The sequence below is a fragment of the Schistocerca gregaria genome, chromosome X (assembly GCF_023897955.1).
Source record: "Schistocerca gregaria isolate iqSchGreg1 chromosome X, iqSchGreg1.2, whole genome shotgun sequence".
In the NCBI taxonomy this organism is placed as follows: Eukaryota; Metazoa; Arthropoda; class Insecta; order Orthoptera; family Acrididae; genus Schistocerca; species Schistocerca gregaria.
The window spans coordinates 690,409,540-690,427,780 of NC_064931.1; the positions used below are offsets into that span (position 1 = coordinate 690,409,540).

At 44.6% G+C, this 18,241-nt stretch overlaps 1 protein-coding gene across 4 annotated transcripts in view; it reads left to right on the forward strand.

The window, feature by feature from the left end:
* The window catches only part of LOC126297394 (uncharacterized), a 532,788-nt gene that overhangs the window by 210,928 nt on the left and 303,619 nt on the right, over positions 1–18,241 (forward strand). Inside the window, exon 1 of one of the 4 annotated variants that reach the window (XM_049988139.1) lies at positions 16,193–16,319. The exons of 2 other annotated variants lie outside the window; for them this stretch is intronic. In XM_049988139.1, coding sequence (XP_049844096.1) covers positions 16,216–16,319 — 104 coding nt within the window. In that variant the 5' untranslated portion in view covers positions 16,193–16,215. Of the gene's footprint in view, positions 1–16,192; positions 16,320–18,241 lie in introns of those variants that run through there. One more of the 4 variants, XM_049988138.1, reaches the window with a different exon arrangement.

Here is an 18,241-nt window from a genome sequence, read left to right on the forward strand (position 1 = left end):
TGTCCTCCTCAAGCAGATGCGGATGTCGCTTGCGTGCCGTGCCTGGCCACCCACACCGCGAACTCTCTTTCGATGACTCTTTCACTGCCAGTATGGGACCACGCCCTTCTTTTCTGTTCGCTTTCGGCTACTGTCCCGGCAGCTTAACTTCACGTTCGTGTCGGGTGTGAATCCTTCAGAGTTTTCTTCGTGCGGCAGTCCGTGTTCATCTCGGACTTCATTCGCTTCCCGAGGAAACTACTCCAGATTCGATCCATCGCTCTTAAGTTTCACGACCTTCTCACGCGTCTTGGCGATAGCTCTGAAATAGGCCTTCATCGTTGGCGCCGACCATTTCCGGTATCGGCTTCCAGAACACTGCTCGATTTCCACGTTTTGAATTCACTGACGGGCGAGAAAGTCAGTTCTGACGACACAGCGTTTTCGTGTACTGGTTGCAAATGTTTCAGTGAATTATCCCTCGTTTTTATTTCACTACTACAAAGGCAGCTCGGTTATGAGACTCAACCTGTTCTCAGTGGGCACAACGCTGGTGGCGTTTCGTGTCGTAAAGTAATGTAAAATATTCGTCGCCCATTTAGCACTGCTACCGTGAAAATTGCATCAAACAGGAGCAGTGCCACCCACAGATTCTTCATCATGGAATAAAGATTATAACTATTTTTCCCACATTCCGAACATTTGAGCATTTGAAAAACAATGTAATACAGTGACTAAAATTTCTGTTTACTGTTGTTCAACTAAGAATTTGATGCAGACTGCTAGAAATACTAAAAGAAGCCGAAACTGGCGACTCCACTTCAGTTCGAAGCAGATATTTACTGATTCGTGCTGTCCACTCCAGTCCTGTAAAAGGTTCAGTTCACGTATGAGGCACACGGTTCAGACCGGAGTTAGGCGCCATGTAGGATATTAAATAATCACGGCTCTATATGTAAAGCAGAGAACAGAGTAACTTAACATTGTGAACGTAATTTGTCCAAGATACTTAAGGTAAGACTTCCTAGGGTTTCCATTATGGGGTGTTATACGTGTGACTCTGTAGACAAACGTTTGTAAAATATGTCGTCTGCAGTTTGATACTTCGTGTACAAAGTGACTAGTGTGATAAATAAATGTCTGAGTGACAACTCAGCAGTTCACACTTAAGTGCTTGGCACAACGTTCTTCGAACGACCTTAAGACTTCCTTTACCATTCCACACACTACCAGTAGGTTTGAAAAATGAACATTTAAATTTTTCTGTGATCTTATTTTATTACGATTATGATTTCTGCCTATGCCGGTTGGCGTCAGTAAAAATATTTTCGGAATCGGAGGAGAAAGTTGATTGAAATTTCGTGAAATGACGTCACCACAACGAAAAACGCCTTTGGTTTAATGACTCTCATTCCATCTCGATGTCATATCCGTGACACTCTTTTTCCTATTTCGCGATAATACATTACGCGATAACCTCTTTCAGAATTTTTTGATGTCCTCCGTCAACCCTATCTAGTAAGGATCCCACACTGTAGCAGAGGACGGACAAGTGTAGTATAAGCAGTTTCTTTAGTAGAACTGTTGGGTTTTCTAAGTGTCATATCAATAAAACTGTCTTTGGTTGTCTAAGTGATCGTTCTAATTTCTTGTTCGTAACTGTAACAGAGCGCGCTGATAGTAGCGCCTCAATTTTTTATGTGAGAACTTCAAGTTTATTAACTAAAAGAAATGTTACTAATATGCTACATCTTTATTCTTCCTGTTCAAGTATTTGCAGTCCTCTGCTGCTAGAGGTCACAATTGTATCCTGTAAAGCCTAATTTACACGACGATACTGGGTTGCAGGCAACTGCGCATGCGCGCCGCGCGTTTGCGCAACTCGTTGGTGAAACTAAACACTGCGTGTTCCAACTTCGGCGACACTACTAGTTCCACGAGTTTGAGGTTAGGTATTTTCGTAGAGTGTAGACAAACTGAAATAGGAAGTGGGGAACGGAGAATAATGTTCAATTCATGGATATGTATGCTTTGCATAGGTGTTTGAGGGATTTCAGTGATGCTTATTACAAAAATAAGCAACATATTGTTGCCCTGAGACAGTCATGTGCGATTATAATATAGATGGTTTGACAATTTCCGAGCTGCAGGGCGAAATTTATTGAGTTAGGAGCGCATATACAACTGAATTAAGAAAAATACAAGGAAGTGTAATTCTGGCTCTGGCAATGCTCTCGTCTACAAGACTAAAATTCCATCGTTCGTGTTGGCCAACTCCTTGTTAAGGACTATTGTTGACGAGAGGGAAGGCTACACAAATTCAAGAAGCTGCATTCTTTAATAAATATTCATCTATTTAAAACGTCGCAGCAGTGCTCCCCATTCACATATGTTAGAATTTTGAAATATTGCCACTGTTCAGATCCATCTTCTAGAGAGTATTTTGCAAACCATTCTCTTCTCTTAGTTTGGTCTCCTTCGAATAATTATTGCTGTTAATGTTAATAATTATTACTGTTAATGTCGATGATTATTGTTGTTAATGAAAAAGCGTCATCAACTAAAACAGCATCTTGTAGCATGCAGTGTGTTGTTCTCGATTGTAATGCACGCAATATGATACGTAATTTCAGTTCTGGCAACTGTGCTTCAGGCGTTGCAGTGCCTTTATTCCTTATCGCATAATTAACCCTATTCAGAAGAAACGTGAACAGTTCTGGTGACATTCTTAGATAATTAAAAGAACTTCTTGGATGTTCCAGTATGAATTTTCAGCAAGGATTCTGAGCAACCGAGCTGACGTCTTTTCTTCTCCCAGTCACGAATCGAAACACGTTTCTTTTTTTTTTTTCTTCTCTTATGCAGCGATTCAACTGCACCAAAACTTGGGCGACGTGCACCTGCCAAAACTTTCATTTGAGACGCGACTCAGGGACCCACAAAACGACGAAACTGAAGTGTATACTGGTGTCGCAGTGTCTACAGTCTCACATGATACCACTTGCGTGCAACTCATTCCACGCAACGAGTGGCGCAAACCAATGTCGTCGTGTAAACTAGGCTTAACACAGAGCGGCTTGCGAGAAGTGCGGGCCACGTGCAAGCCAAAGCGCGCCATTTCACACAGCAGTGCGATGCGGTACTGTTTCGTCTGGCATACTGTCCGGTGTTCCCCGGCGTTGTATGTTCCTCGCTCTTTGCCTATGGTTTGAATCAGGTGTAAAACAGTGGCGGAGGCAGTCTAGCAACGTATTGTCACGACCACTGACGTACGAGATATGAGTGGCAATTACAGTAATTTCTCGAAGAGACAGATAAATATTGTGTGTCCATTATGCAATCGCATAATCGCCAGGCACCGCAGATATGCTATAGAATGGTGTTCAACCACAATGCACAAGGAATTCAAAGCTTTAGTTGGCGATGAAAGAGAGAAAAAGTTTGTGCAACCAAAGAGGTTTAGTGCTGCACAGCGAGCCGATGTCAACGTGAAAGTCATTGTGTTTGTGCTGTTTGTATTTGTAAGTATTTGCTTGTAGAAATCCAGTATCTTTAGTCCCTTTTTTCAGTTTTAGCTGGAAACCAACTGTAGCGACCCGTCATTAAAAGCAAGCTACAAAACAGACCTCAAAAATGCCAGATCTGGTAAACCTTTCAGCGGTGGAGTTCATTAAAGAGTGCAATTTTAGTGCAGCACCACTCGTAACCCCATTGGAGGTACGGAAGTTTTCCGAAAAGTCTTTCGCGACAAACAATAACGCGCCTCACAGAAGTCACGGCAGCGGGTGTCTGCAGCTAGTGGCAGCAAGTTCATTGCATTCTCGATTGCTTTGGACGAGTCGATAGACATGCCGGACGCGGCACAACGTTAGAGGTACGGTCGTAGAGTAGACAGCAATGTGCACGTGACAAACAGTTAGGTCTGGTGCCACGGATTATACAACTTGGAGGGATCTACTTGGTGAAAACTGTTGAAGCCCTTGGTACGAATTGGGACACGTTGGTCTCAAGTTACCACCGGTGGAGCGGCAGCGATGCGAGGGGCCCAAAATGGGGTCGCAACGTTGTTCCGCAATAAACTATAAAGATCAAGAGACGTTTTGTACTGATTTCATTCATTCGTGTATCGAGAAGCACTTCCTGATGAATTTGCAGGGATGGAACTCGCCATGAAACTGTTGATCATAATAGTAATTAAACTATTCGCACGGGTTATTAAATCGTAATTTTAAACGAAGTTTGGTAGAACTGCAGGAACAGTATGGAGACGTCATTCACTAAGGCGAAGTACGTAGGTTCAGTTGGGGAGGGGGGTCTGGAACGATGTTTCGAGTTCGGTGCTTCTGTTGTTCAATGTATGGATGAAAAAGGAATGTAGGAACCGACGTCAGAAGGTCAGGAATGAATGGCAAACCTCACATTTTTAGTTGGGTTGACTGCACTTGAACGCCCTCCACCACACACCATCAGGTGGCTTGCGGAGTATGGATGTAGATGTAGACATTATTGAAAGTCGAGAAGCAATTAATGTCTAATTTAATAAGGATGAATGTAAAATGAAAATCGCATTTTGGAAGGTACAACTTCTGAAAAAGAACACCACCTATTTCCCTAAGCTGTCCGGTGTTACGAAAAATGTGAATTTTTATTTTGGTGCTTGGAGAAATACAGGAACAGTTTCTAAATCGTTTTCAGGACACTGCAAACCTCGCATCTGTTTTTAAGCCGTTTTCGACACCATTTGCCGTATTAGTAGAAAGCGCCGCTATTCCTTTGCATATGGAACTGATCTATGTGCAGAGTAATTCCCGATTAAAAGAGAAATTCTGTTACGTTAAGTGTCCAGAACTTGTCCGAAGGTTCCGCAGGAAGAGTTTCCACCTTTCAATAGTGAGGCTGCGAAAGTGATATCCATGTTTGGATCAATTCAAGTATCTGATAAATCTTTTTCGATAAAGAAAGTAAGTGGCAATTCCGAGATGATCCATGTGACGACCACCTGATAAACTGCTTGTGTCTGTCAGTGTCTGGACAGTTTGTAGCAGATACCAATTTTTTGGCTTGGTCGAACCAAAAGTAATTATTTAATGACAGAAAATTTTGTTTTGTTTCTGATATGTTTTTGTGAGAATAGTAGCCGTGGCACTGTCTGTAGAGAAATGAAGTATAATAATTTCTTTTCCTTTTACATTTAGTCGTTATAATTTATTCCATCCCGAATGGCATGCTATATAGACTGTTGTTCGTTTCTGCATTTTTTGCTATATCTCACCTGAAATGTTTTAAGAATTTTACGCGGCAGTATGTGGCTCTCAATATTACTGAAGTGATGCAGTTACCATCTCGACTTCATTGTTTTTTTTTTCTTTTTGTTGGTACATGCTCTTGTACTAACAATCATTATAAACATAACCCTCTTCACGAAACACAGTTAAAGTTTTTCAGTTTCCTAAGATGGCATTTTACGAAACTAAGCCTGCCTGTGTTCCGTGCGCGACGGTTGTGCCGTGTAAGCGGAGCGTTTACAGTTACCCAACGGTTTCTGCCGCCCCCGGTCTAGTAACCGAGTCGATGAGTGCTGTAATGGCGTTCAGAATTAGGAACGAGGTATGCCAGTGCTGCGGCATCTGCCTCGGGTTCCCTGACGTCGGTCATCCTCCGTACGGTCACAACTTCGCCCGAGCCCTTATACTCATTTGTTTCCAAAACTTAAGGAACACCTACTAGGATTTCAGTCTGATAGTGACGAAACAGTGCTCGACCCTCCATGTCAGAATTGTCCCCCAGCATTTCGCACCCTCAAACGGCGGATGGAAAGGAAAGCCCTCTCGTTCACTGAAAGTCACAGTAGGCCCTATAATGCTCCATTTAGAGTGAGAACTCCTCAGCTTCCTTGCACGTTGCCACTACACAGCTCTTGGGCCAGATCGGATCCACAGTCAGATGATCAAACATCTCTCGTCCAACTCCAACTGACATCTCGTCATCTTGAAATGGATCTCGTGCGATGGTGTCTTTCCATCGCAGTGGTGGGAGAGCACCACCATTCCTGTGCTCAAGCACGGTAAAAACCCGCTAGAAGTGGATGGCTATCGGCCCATCAGCCTCAGCAATATTCTTTGTAAGCTGTTACAATGTATTGGGTGTGTTGGGACTAGAAGTCATGTGGCCTACTGGCTCCATGCCAGTGCGGTTTCCGCCAGAGTCGCTATACAATTGATAATCTAGTTTCCCTCGAGTCTGCCATCCGAAGAGCGTTTTCCAGATACCAACACCTGGTTACCGTTTTTATTATTTTTTATTTTTTTATTTTTTATTTTTTTATTTTTTATTTTTTTATTTACGAAAAACCTTAAGACAGGACCTGGCGACGTATCCCTGCCGCATTATATATGAGTGGGGTCTCAGGGGCCCACTCAATTTTTATCCAAAATTTCCTATCGCTCCATGCTTTGTGTGTCCAAGTTGGTGCTTCCCATAGTCCCTCCCCACCCCATATCCAGGAGAAATGTGGTCCCGCAGGGCTCTGTATTGAGTGTCTCTCTTTTTAGTGGCCATTAACGGTCTAGCAGCAGCTTTTGGGCCGTCGGTCTCGCCTTCTCTGTATGCAGAAGATTTCTGCAGTTCGTACTGCTCCCCCAGTACTGATGTTGTCGAGCGGCGCCTACAGCGAACCATCCACAAGGCGCAGTCATGGGTTCTAGCTCTAGCTTCCAGTTTTCAGCCGCAAAGTCGTGTCTCATGCACTTCTGTCGGCGTCGTACCGTTCATCCGGAAGCAGAACTATACCTTAAAGACGATCCACCCACTGTAGTGGAGACACGTCGATTCTTAGGACTGGTTTTCGACACACGATTGACGTGGCTTCCTCATCTTCGTCAGCTGAAGCGGAAGTGCTGGCAGCACCTCAAAGCCCTCCGCTGCCTGAGCAACACAAACTTGGGTGCAGATCGCTCTACACTGCTGCAGCTCTTGTTCAATCCCGCCTTGACTATGGTTTATGGTTCGGCGGCGCCCTCAGCGTTGCGTTTACATGACCTAGTACACCACTGTGGCGTTTGACTAGCAACAAGAGGTTTTACGAAGAGTTCGGTGACCAGCGTCCTGGTGGAGGCCACAGTCCCTCCATTGAAGGGTAGGCGTGCACAACTGATCGCCAGTCACGTTGCACACATTCATAGTTGTCCCGAGCATCCGAATTACCATCTCCTTTTTCCATCCACAGCGGTTCATCTCCCGAATCGGTGGCCCAGGTCAGGGCTTACGATTAAGGTATATTCACGTACACCTCCATGTTGTACACCTAGGTCGAAGCTTCACCTAGACGTTTCACATGGTCCTAAGGACTCAGCTAACCCCCGCAGCTATCTGCTGTCACTTCCTCTCGATTCTTGACATGTACCGGAATTATGAAGTGGTTTACACTGACGGCTCGATGGCTGATGGTCACGTTGGCTTCGCGTATGTTCATGGAGGACACATTGAACAGCTCTCCTAGCCAGAAGGCTGCAGTGTTTTCACATCAGAGTTGGCGGCCATCTCTAGTGCTCTTGAGCACATCGGCTCATGCCCTGGCGAGTATTTTTTTTTTCTCTCTCTGTAATGACTCCTTGAGCAGCCTACAGCTATCTACCAGTGCTACCCTGCCATCCTTTGGTAGCGACCATCCACCAGTCGTTCTGTTGTGTTAGTGTGGTCCCCAGGCCACGTGCGAATCGCAGGAAACGAACTTACCGACAGCCTGGCCAAACAGGCTACACGGAAACCGTTTACAGAGATCGGCATCTCTGTAATTGACATGCAGTCATTATTACAACGCAAGGATTTTCAGCTTCGGGAGAAGGAATGGCATAATCTCAGTACGCACAACAAACTGCGTTCCCTTAAGGAGACTAAGAATTTGTGAAAGACGTCCATGCGGGCCAGACATGGCTACCTCCTCCGTCGCGAGGACCCACCTCGGTGTCACTGTGGCTCACATATGTCGTCCATATCTTGCTGGACTGCCCAGTTTTAGCTGCTCTGCGGCGGACTTTTAACCTTCCCAGCACCCTACCTTCGATGTTGGGCGACGATGCCTCAACAGCAGATTTAGTTCTACGTTTTATTCGTGAGGGTTCTTTGTCGTACCATCTAAGGGCATTTAGCCTTCTCTCTGAGGTCACCAGCCTCACTCAAATTTGTCGCACTTTCTTCGCATTTGTCTGCCTTGGTGGTCATCGTCTATTCCCTACTTGCGTTCATCTCGCCTTGTTCCTTTCGGGTGGACATTTTAATGTTACAGAGTGGCTGGCTCTTCCTCTTTCATTATTGTGATAAGCCAGCCCAGACCATATGCTCTATGGTTTTAATATCTTCTTCTACTTTTCCTTGCGGCGTATGTTTTCCCCGTTTTTTGTTCGTTCGATTTCTTTTTAGATGTGGCGCTGGGTGTTTTTGTACCTAGAGCCTTGCTTGCGTCGGAAGAAATGGTCGGATGACCCTGTAGTTTGGTTCCTTTATACCCCAAACAAACAAACCAAGCAACCAACCAACCAACCATTTCCAGTACAAATGGGAACAGATGCGTGTTGTGTGGTAAGTGAACGGATGAATGTGGAGGGTGTTTATTGTACTCTTACACTCACTGCGTTCGTCACATCTGACCGTCAGTTACACCGTACCTACTTGGTGCAGCTGCACTGAAATGCTCACCATTTGCGTACCCGAGCATGTAGTGACATTGCCCATGTTTCATGCCGTCACATGCTGTTGCAATTTTAATGACGAGCATTGTATATTACCTAGATGCTGAAGAGATACCCAAAACTTTTCACGAAGGAACCAGATTTTTTCATTCTACATGCGGAATGGAGATAATCTGCGGCAGTCGTGGGAAAGCACAATATGTTACCCCCTTGCCGGAGCCCTGGTACCTAGCACGGCCGCGTCGCTAGCATCTTACACACAAATTATGCTAGCGAGTTAAGGGAACATAGCTCTACACGCAGCCTTAGTAACATCTGTGGCCCATCGCATTCGCGTGTGGAGAAAGTGTGTGTGTGTGTGTGTGTGTGTGTGTGTGTGTGTGTGTGTGTGTGTGTGTGTGTGTGTGTGTGTGTGTGTGTTTGTTTCGTTGCGATGCCACAAATGCAGTAACTGTTGCCCAAGATGTAATCCGAACTGGAATCAAAATATCAGTTTTGCTTTGAGTATGAGTATCGAAGTTATGCACTTGCACTCACGCGTAGGTGTTACATAGTCAGTTTACTGTCGCGTAGCTGCGATCACATTGTTTTTCTATAAAAGTTGATTATTCATGCAAGTCGCAAGATTTTCGGTAGTGAAAGAGCTTTTCATAAAAAAATTTAGATAGGTACTTACACAAATTCTGGAAATTACGGATCCCATACCGTCAACCCGTACTCAAGAACGGGTTCAGTGATTTCTTGTGTGTGAATTAAACTTAGGTAGGATTTTTCCAATAAATCTGCGCCTCATCTTTGCTTTCCTCAATGATAGATTTATATAGCTGTTCCAGATACTTGACGACTATGGAAAAGATTGATCGTTAAGTAGCAGGTGATATCGGGTGGCGGTGTCCATTTACGAGCGTTACAACGCAAAAGGGCTTAACACTGATGATCGAAGTGTCGTCTTTCTAACGTCTACGTTCTCGTCCTGTCGCTACTACTGTTCGAGGGAAGGAGTTTGTCGCCGGGCGGTGCGGCCGTGCGGTTCTTGGCGCTTCAGTCTGTAACCGTACGGTCGCAGGTTCGAATCCTGCCTCGATCATGGATATGTGTGATGTCCTTAGGTTAGTTAGGTTTAAGTAGTTCTAAGTTCTAGGGGACTGATGACCTCAGATGTTAAGTAAATAGTGCTCAGAGCCATTTGAACTATTTTGAAGGACTTTGCAGGATGGAGACAATCCTCCTTAATGGGTTACGACTGGAGCCTACGTGGCTGAATGTTGTAATAACTTCGTCGGATGTTTTTGCAACTATGAAATTGGCGATCTGGCGGCACCCTTCGTCTGGTCGAGGTGGCCGGTCATGAGTCCCCCAGGACGCAATTGTTTAACTGAAGATAGGTGAGAGCAGTGAGGAGCTCGACCCTGTCTCGATGCTCAGTTACTTAATTCACAGGTGTAGCAAGACGTCGCTTACTCGGTCTGGTCTCGCACTCAGTACGTGACCAGGGTTTAACACAACCGTGTGAAAAAGAAAAGACGCGTACCAGAGCACCTCACAGGTGCTTAAAATGGTTATCGCTTGTCCAGGGCTGCTGTGGGTTGCCTATCTGCAGTCGCCGATGAATTAACGTCTGACACGTGCAAGAACGCAGTTGTCCTTATTGCGAATCGAAATGCGCATAAACGTTCCTCCTACCAATGTGTCAGTTTTCTCTCTTCTGAAACCACGGAGAGGCTTAGAAATAAGTGTGGAGTGTGACTAATCTGGCCACAGTCGTGACTGGGATTTCGCCCTGCGCCACGGGAAGTCCGAGGACAGACGAAAGGAACTTTAAAAAACAGCTGATAACATCGTGGCTCAGATGGCTTACGAGCACCCGTATCACATTTCCTTCAGGTATCGCAGTGTCCTCCTGCGCTCCCGAATTAAGACCGACGCATTAAGTTGCGTTTGCTAAGAATTATTCTGTCCAGTCTCATAACTCATCCGCAACTCAGGGAGGACGTAACCTGGTAACTGTGCACCGATTCATAGACATATTGAAAGGTTGCCCTAGGCCGAGAAACTCTCCAGCAACCCGACAAGGGTTGTTTTTCATCCCTCGGGATCTCGAGAACAATCGGCAAGCAGACTTCCAGAAAAAGTCGTCTCTCTTTCCTAATTCGCATTGAAGACTTGTTAGATCTCCAAACGCATATACTAACTTGAGCAATTACCCCATGACCGCCTGAAATCGATGAGAGTAGTGGGGATATGGCGGCGTCACGTCAATTTTGATATCAAATTGATACACAAATCGAGTAAATTGATCAATGAAGGGGGGTAGGATGTCAAGTGGGACGACTTGGAGCAGGAGAGACACCACAGGAATTATTAATTTCCACTGTCTATAATTTTAAAAATAAATTCATAAAACTTTGTGAGAGTGACCAGGAAGGATTCAGGATTTACACTTACAGTGGTAGAAGTTCAAAAATATAAGAAAATAATTTATTTTTTACATTTGTATTTTACCTTTTGTTCACTTACCATTGGCTGCATTTGTTGCTATAGGTACACTTTCCTTCATAAGGGAGATTCTTCGATGAATTTTGCACAGCATACAAACCATAGTTACAGGTGTATGAAACTCTAGAATTTTCCATATCTATTAAAATCTGTGGTAAAATAGAGATAATTAGCTATAAAATGAGTTTTTCCTAAACATGAAGTTTAAAAAGTAACAGCACATTCATTTTTTCATAAATTAAATAATTTCTAGAGTTTCATGCACCTGCAAGTATAGATTGTATGCTGTGCAAAATTCATCGAAGAATCTCTTACTTACGAAGAAACTTGTAGCTATAGCAACACACGCAGCCAATAGAAGTGAAAAAATGAACTTCCACATGAAAAAAAATTATTTTTTGAACTTTTACTGCTATGATTGTCAGCATGACCAGGAACGATTCAGGATTCATAAAGTTTTATGAATTTATTCGTAAAAGTATAGACAGTGGAAATTAAAATGTCCTGTGGTGTCTCCTGCTCCAAGACGGCCCGTCTGACGTCCTACCCCCTCTTAATTACTGCACACTCTCACCCCCAGCTACGCCCAACCCCGCCCCCTCCCCCCCCCCCCCCCACACACACACCCACCCACCCACCTCACCCCAGATGACGTCACATGTTTTTCTCAGTCTGCACGTGGGCCCCAGCCCCCATCCCTCCACCCTCCCTCTCACCCAACATACCCTTCAGGCAGGAATTTCTTTCTCCCAGGGCTGTGCTAAGTTACGAATGATGATGAGTGCATCGAGTCGGACCCACAAACGTCACATCGTTTTCTGCAGAGGTGGATCGGTTAGAAGAGAGCTTAAATTTACAATGACCCTCTCGAAGGGTTGTTGATTTCTCATTCAGAGGTCACTAAAGATGGAATTTGTGGCATACGACCAGGCCATAGTAATAGCCATAGATGTCTCGTGTACAGTTCTTTCACCCCTCTGCCAATTTGGCTACGTGCGGTTTCCCACCGTGGAACTTCCAGCCTACCATTCATTTCTGCTCAAGTGTTATTCCCGACCAAAGCCTGCCCCAGTCATTCACGATTAGCGTAAGTGTTACCGCAGTCGGACAGTGTCCTCGCCTACAGCCTTCGGCAGGTCCAAGCTAGTTAAGTTCCAATGGAAGTAATTCCAACGAAGGGAAGCCGTGACTTCTCGAGACTGCTCTTCGCTACCGCGCGCACAGAACATTCGGTGAGTACACGAAATGGTTGTGCGTAAATTCCAAACGGATTGCGTGCCGAGACCGTTTGAAAACTGCAAATGGTAGAACAGTAAAATTCTTGCCGAACTGACGAAACAGATGATCAGATTAAGAAACAAATGCATAACTGTAGGAAAAGATACCACAAAGGAAAGATAGTGTACCTATCGAAATTTTTAAAGAGAAATTTCGACATTTCGAAGACATGTTCAGATTTCGTCCCAAATATGATAATGAGAAGCACAGCACTGAATTGTGGAAAGCTATTGGGACTACCCGGAACCGTGGACTAGGTCGAAGGCATTTTGAAATGAAATCGAGGTGATAGATTGTTTCTTCCCAACCGAAAACCGGACTTCCTTCGTCAGGAGCAACTCCATAATTTTCAACAAAGTAAGTTGTGTGTAAAAATGGAATGGTATGAACCCATTCGACAGTTCGAAACATTTCGAACAATTGTAACCAATTGACATCGGATGCACAAAACAAGAAATCAGGGTCTTTCCTGTTTTATTTGCTTTGCTCTCAGACAAAAGTCAGTACATGTGAAAGACTACTTCTCTGAAGTGAAAGATATGGTGTCTGGGTGGTCACCGAAAACCGCAGAGCTAAACTTCTAAGTGGCTACAATTAAATCTATGAAACTGATGTGCACCAGAACATCCCTTTCCGGTTGGAATTTTCACTTCACCCAGTATATGTGGAAGAAAACTCGATAACTGGGACTAACGTAGGAATATAGGTATAGATAAGTCGGTGTTACGTCGTATGGGTGCTGCTTCCACCAAACAGTGTGGATGAAGCGTGGGTGCTAATAATGGAAGAAATGCCCAGTGGAGAACTGAAATGCCTGGCTTTTTTGTTAAAAAAATTAAGAAATTAAAATTCACAAAATAGAGCAAGAAGCTGCTGCAGTAATGTTGTAGAAAGCAAAACGGGTAAACTAAAAAGGAAAAATAAAACAAATTAAACGTACCTATGTACTACGTGCCTACCCAGTCTTAAGCCTGGATACAATGTGAAGGGGCGCTCTTGCAACAAAACAGTGGGCAGAACCTCCCCACTGTTGTGTGCCCCCGACTGTCGAAAAACCCACGCTGGGAAAGTCCACGTCAACCATAGTTTCCTGTTGACAACTTGCTGCGAACTGGATTACAGAGAAATGTGAAGAGGCAGCAACTTAGCAGTAAGATATAACGGATGTGCATGACAGTCCTCCGTTCCCGCTTAGTTCGTATTCCGCAGGACAGACTTCCTTCCTCCTCTTTAATAGTTTCCGCCGAATCCCTTTCGTAAAATTCCTCGTGTTTGACTGGCAACTGGATCGTAGTAAGGGTTCGCGGTTTCGTGTATCTGTGGTTACAGCGGACAGTGTCGTGAATTTTTAGACGTAACTAGTAATTTTTATAACATTTATATCTATCAAATCGACACGTGGCTTGTATTTTTTAATGCACTGTACTTTCCTGTGGTGTTAGAGACTTCAAAGGGAATTTGAGCGACATAATGTGAGTAGAAGTACTGAGATAACCGTGCCGCAGGTCACGGACGCCTGCCCTGCTGTGCTAAACATAACACGAGAGGTATTATTATGAGTGTCTTCCCCACTTCACTCTACTTGTCTGTCTTTCTGTTCCCTTCTTTTTGAGTGCTTCTCATATCAGCCTTCTAGACACATTTTCAGATGCCTTTTATGCACCGAAATAGGCTATCACAGGATCAACCTCAAATTCATAGTGGTGCTCCTGAAGCTGCCTCACAGCAAATAGGTGGTCAACAATTGACCTCCTAGGCGCTTCAATCTGGAACCGCGTGACCGCTACGGTCGCAGGTTCGAATCCTGCCTCGGGCATGGATGTGTGTGATGTCCTTAGAACCTACTTGAACGTAACTAACCTAAGTTCTAGGGGACTGATGACCACAGTAGTTAAGCCCTATAGTGTTCAGTGCCATTTGAACCATTTGACCTCCTAGGTCCGAAGCGATGCTGCTTCTGTCTGTCTGTCTGTCTGTCTGTTGTCGACCGTTGTTGAGATTCTACTCTCCACATATCTTGTCACATGTGGCTCCCCTGTAGTTTCTAAAACCATTCCTTCTCTCTCTCTCATAGGGACAATTCGTGCCGTTTCCTAATCTTCTGGAGTATTCTTCTCATTCCATACCACCTAAATCACTCGGTACAGCCACTGTTTCCCTTCTTCCTATCATCTTCTCCAGTTCCATATCCATTTCTTTCCAGGTAAAGTCATGCCCCGTCCCTTCCCTCCCCAGAGTGTACTTCCACCGCCTTTGGTTTATTACCCTCATCCAAGTCCTTTTGGATTTAGCAAGTGCTCAAAATACTCCTTTCACACTATCTTCACTGACTCATTGTTAACATCTTTCTCATTTTCATCAATCATTGTTGCATCTCCTGTCAAACTTTTTCTCTTACTTTCGCCCATTTCACATAGTGCTTCCTGCTGGTTGCTCCGATCATCTTTGTCTATTCTTCCACCCACTTTCTTCTGTTACTAGCCACAGTCTTATTTGCCCCTTTCTTCTTTTTCTTATACTCCTCTCTTGGTAATTTGCTACTTTCTCGGAACCACAGTATGAAGGACTTGGTCTTCCTTCCCACTACCTCCTCGACTCTTTGATTCCACCACGGTGTTTCCTTCCAGCGTTTTCTGCCACTTGGCCATCTGAAAACAGCTGTTACAGCTTCTACCATAGCACACTCAATTTGTCCCCATTTCTCTTCTCCCATTATTGCTCCATCTTTAAGTAACCTTTCCCTTATAGTCTCCTCGTATTGTTCCTTGACTTCTTTTCCTTAACTTTCCATACTTTGTCTACTTCCTGGTTCTGTCTTCTTCCTTCTTTCATAATTTTCATGCTCTTCACCAGTAGCTGTTGAACACTATCCAGTGCCTCAGATAGTAGTACCTTTATCTCCGTTACAGCCCTCTTCGTTTCCCAGTCATAGAGCATGTAACCCACCAAAGATTTCTGCTGTACCAAGTTACTTTGTGGCTCTTTCTTCCGAAACCAGCATCGAGAGTAATGTATGCAAAACCAGGAGATTTGGTTTTTCTTGCCGCATGTTCAAATTCTGAGTATGTACGACACACTGCAGGAACACTTATTACGTCTAATATTCAGTAACACTGAAATTTTGAAGTTTATAAATTTCTTGCAATACTTAAAAAATTCTTTGTTAGAAAGTCCAGGCTATAGGATGTCTGCTTGCGAGTTGGAAGCGACGTGGCTTCGCGTATGAGGGGGTGGAAAGGCAACCGTCCACCCTCCACCACTAACAGATAACCTGCTGCGATAACATTAGGAAAAGGAAGAAAAAAGCCATTCGTTTAGCAACACTATTATTTCCAGGTTGCTTCAGAGCGCTTTGTAATAGCACTATGGTATAACTTCGGCTGTAATATTAGCTGTAGGGACGCCTTCATATAGGTAATTACCCACGGAAAGGGGGGGGGGGGGAGGGAGGGAGGGAAGCGGAAGATGATAAACACACCCCCTGCCACCCACAGAAGGCAAGCTTGCAGAACGCTTACGTACATATGAGATACCAGTTCAAGGGGCCTGATTTTGAAATCGTTCATTGTATGAACTTAGTGCACTCACCAGTCGTAACACACAAGGCAAACGCAGCCGCTGTGTCACTGAAACGAAACAGCATAAGGTAAGCCACGGACAGCACAGCGACGTCGCAGTTGGTGTAGAGGGGTGTCTGGGCGATCGATGGCCGCGTGGTGTTTGCTGCGCATGCGCGCGGCAGAGGCCAGTGCAGTGGCGGTTGGCGGCGGCAGGGATGCGTCGGCTTTGGCTGCGCGCTTCCGCTTACCTTCCCGTGCTAATGCTCGTGCTACGGAGGTTCAGGAATATGCCTAGTCTGTCCAGCAATGCGGTCTTCAGGTAACTAGCATTTTTGGCTCGGCCGCTTTTTAACTAGCGGTAAATGTTGAAACTGTCGTGCTGGAACATCACAATGCACTTTGAAACTAAAATTTTCCGCTGGAAATCACGTCGCACTGTTCTATATCGACCCTCTGCACCGCCAAACAACGCCATAGAACGTGAGGCTGTGTTGTTCGGGCACCAGCTATTTCGGCATGTGATAAATCGACGTATTTCGTAGCTTGTCATCATACGCTTCGCAGATAAACTTGAACCATCCCTTTCGGCTATGTTCCAGAAGTAATCTTCAAATATTTTGTGCATTTTCTTGTTTTAGAAACGAGCGTGGTCAGACCAATAGAGCACTCGAATGCACAGAGCAAGGCGATAATGAGACGAATGTGTTGACAAGCTGGCGCAGAAATGAAGCACCGGATTACGTTAAAACCTCGTAAATCGGCTCGTGTGTAATAACCGCAGGCTGTGAAAGAATAGCCCAAGAAACTGAAACTAGTAATGTGTGGGAATACTTATTGGAGCTAGATACACGTATATTGAGTGAAGAAAACGAAACTGATAATAAGAGATCATGGTCTGGGACGTTGAATAGAGAGAATTTTTCCAGTGACCGTGTCTGCATAGCCGATACAGCGGTTCTTGTGCTCCACTGCGCTTAACTTGACAAATCATTTAATAGTGTAGCTATATCCATTTAAAACCACGGAAAATTCGCATTTGACGGCTAGGGATTAAAAGTTAGCCTAGCTTTGAATTTTCAACTGGTGCCATTATAGCCACCTAATTTAATCAGTAAATGAGATCGTTAGCGTACCAAGTACTAGCTAGAGCAGCTTCTATTAAATGCCGAAACTACCATCATCAATGGCTGTCGTGTTACGGCCGTGGCTACGTTTCCCACCCACGGTTATTTGGAACCGTACCTTTCGGCGATCTTATCAGGTTTTTGTTCTTCGCTTCCGTCAGTTAAATAATTTCGTCAAGCGTGCACATTTCCAGATAATGCGCAAATAGAATCGGGAAGCGTTTGAGAGAGAGAGAGAGAGAGAGAGAGAGAGAGAGAGAGAGAGAGAGAGAGCTGGCCATGGCGGGGCTACGGCGTGACGCGTTCTCAAATTGAAGTGTGACGCGAGCAGTCAACAAGCGTGTTGTTGCTCTGCTGGTGTTTTTTCACTGCGTAGTTAAACCACACACTGGGCGCCTGTGCTTGCGTCTTCCGCTAGTCTCACAAAGCCACTGTGTTTAATTCCACTTTAAGTGGAGTGATACGCAACAGTTCTGCTCGAACGTGTTAATTTGCTCTCTGTCTTGTACTGCACTAGTTTTCCTCTCTCTTTTTTTTTTTCTTTTTTTAAAAGCTGTTGCTGGTATATAATAGAACGTGGATCTGTGCAAAAAGTTACATACCGAAGTAATACGAGGAATGCTTTCTTTCCAAAAAGCATTTATTACGTACAGAATATGACTGAATTGTCTGATCAGTTTTGTTGCACCTAATAGATACGTTATCAGGACGAAATTCAGATCCTCGTCTTGCCGTCCTGATTTGGGCTTCCCGCAATTTCTCTAAATCGCGCCAGGCAGATCTCGGGATGATTCATTTGAAAGGGCACTGCCCACTTTCTTCCCCAGCTTGTGCAGAAACAGTAGAACTAACTGAGCTGACTTACACATGCTATATGAAAAATATAACTGGCGCTTATCTCGAAGCGAAAGAATCAGTTGGGTTCGAATGACTTCGGCCGTTACACTGTATTCTGCGCCGCCCCCCCCCCCCCCCCCCCCGGTTTGCTAAACTTAGTGCTAATCAATACAACACGCTGTAGCATAGTAGTACACATTATCGACGTACATATAAGTATTTTATTAATAATGTTCTATGTGCAGTACCAACGAACTGATTGGTTCCAAGCTCCAATAAG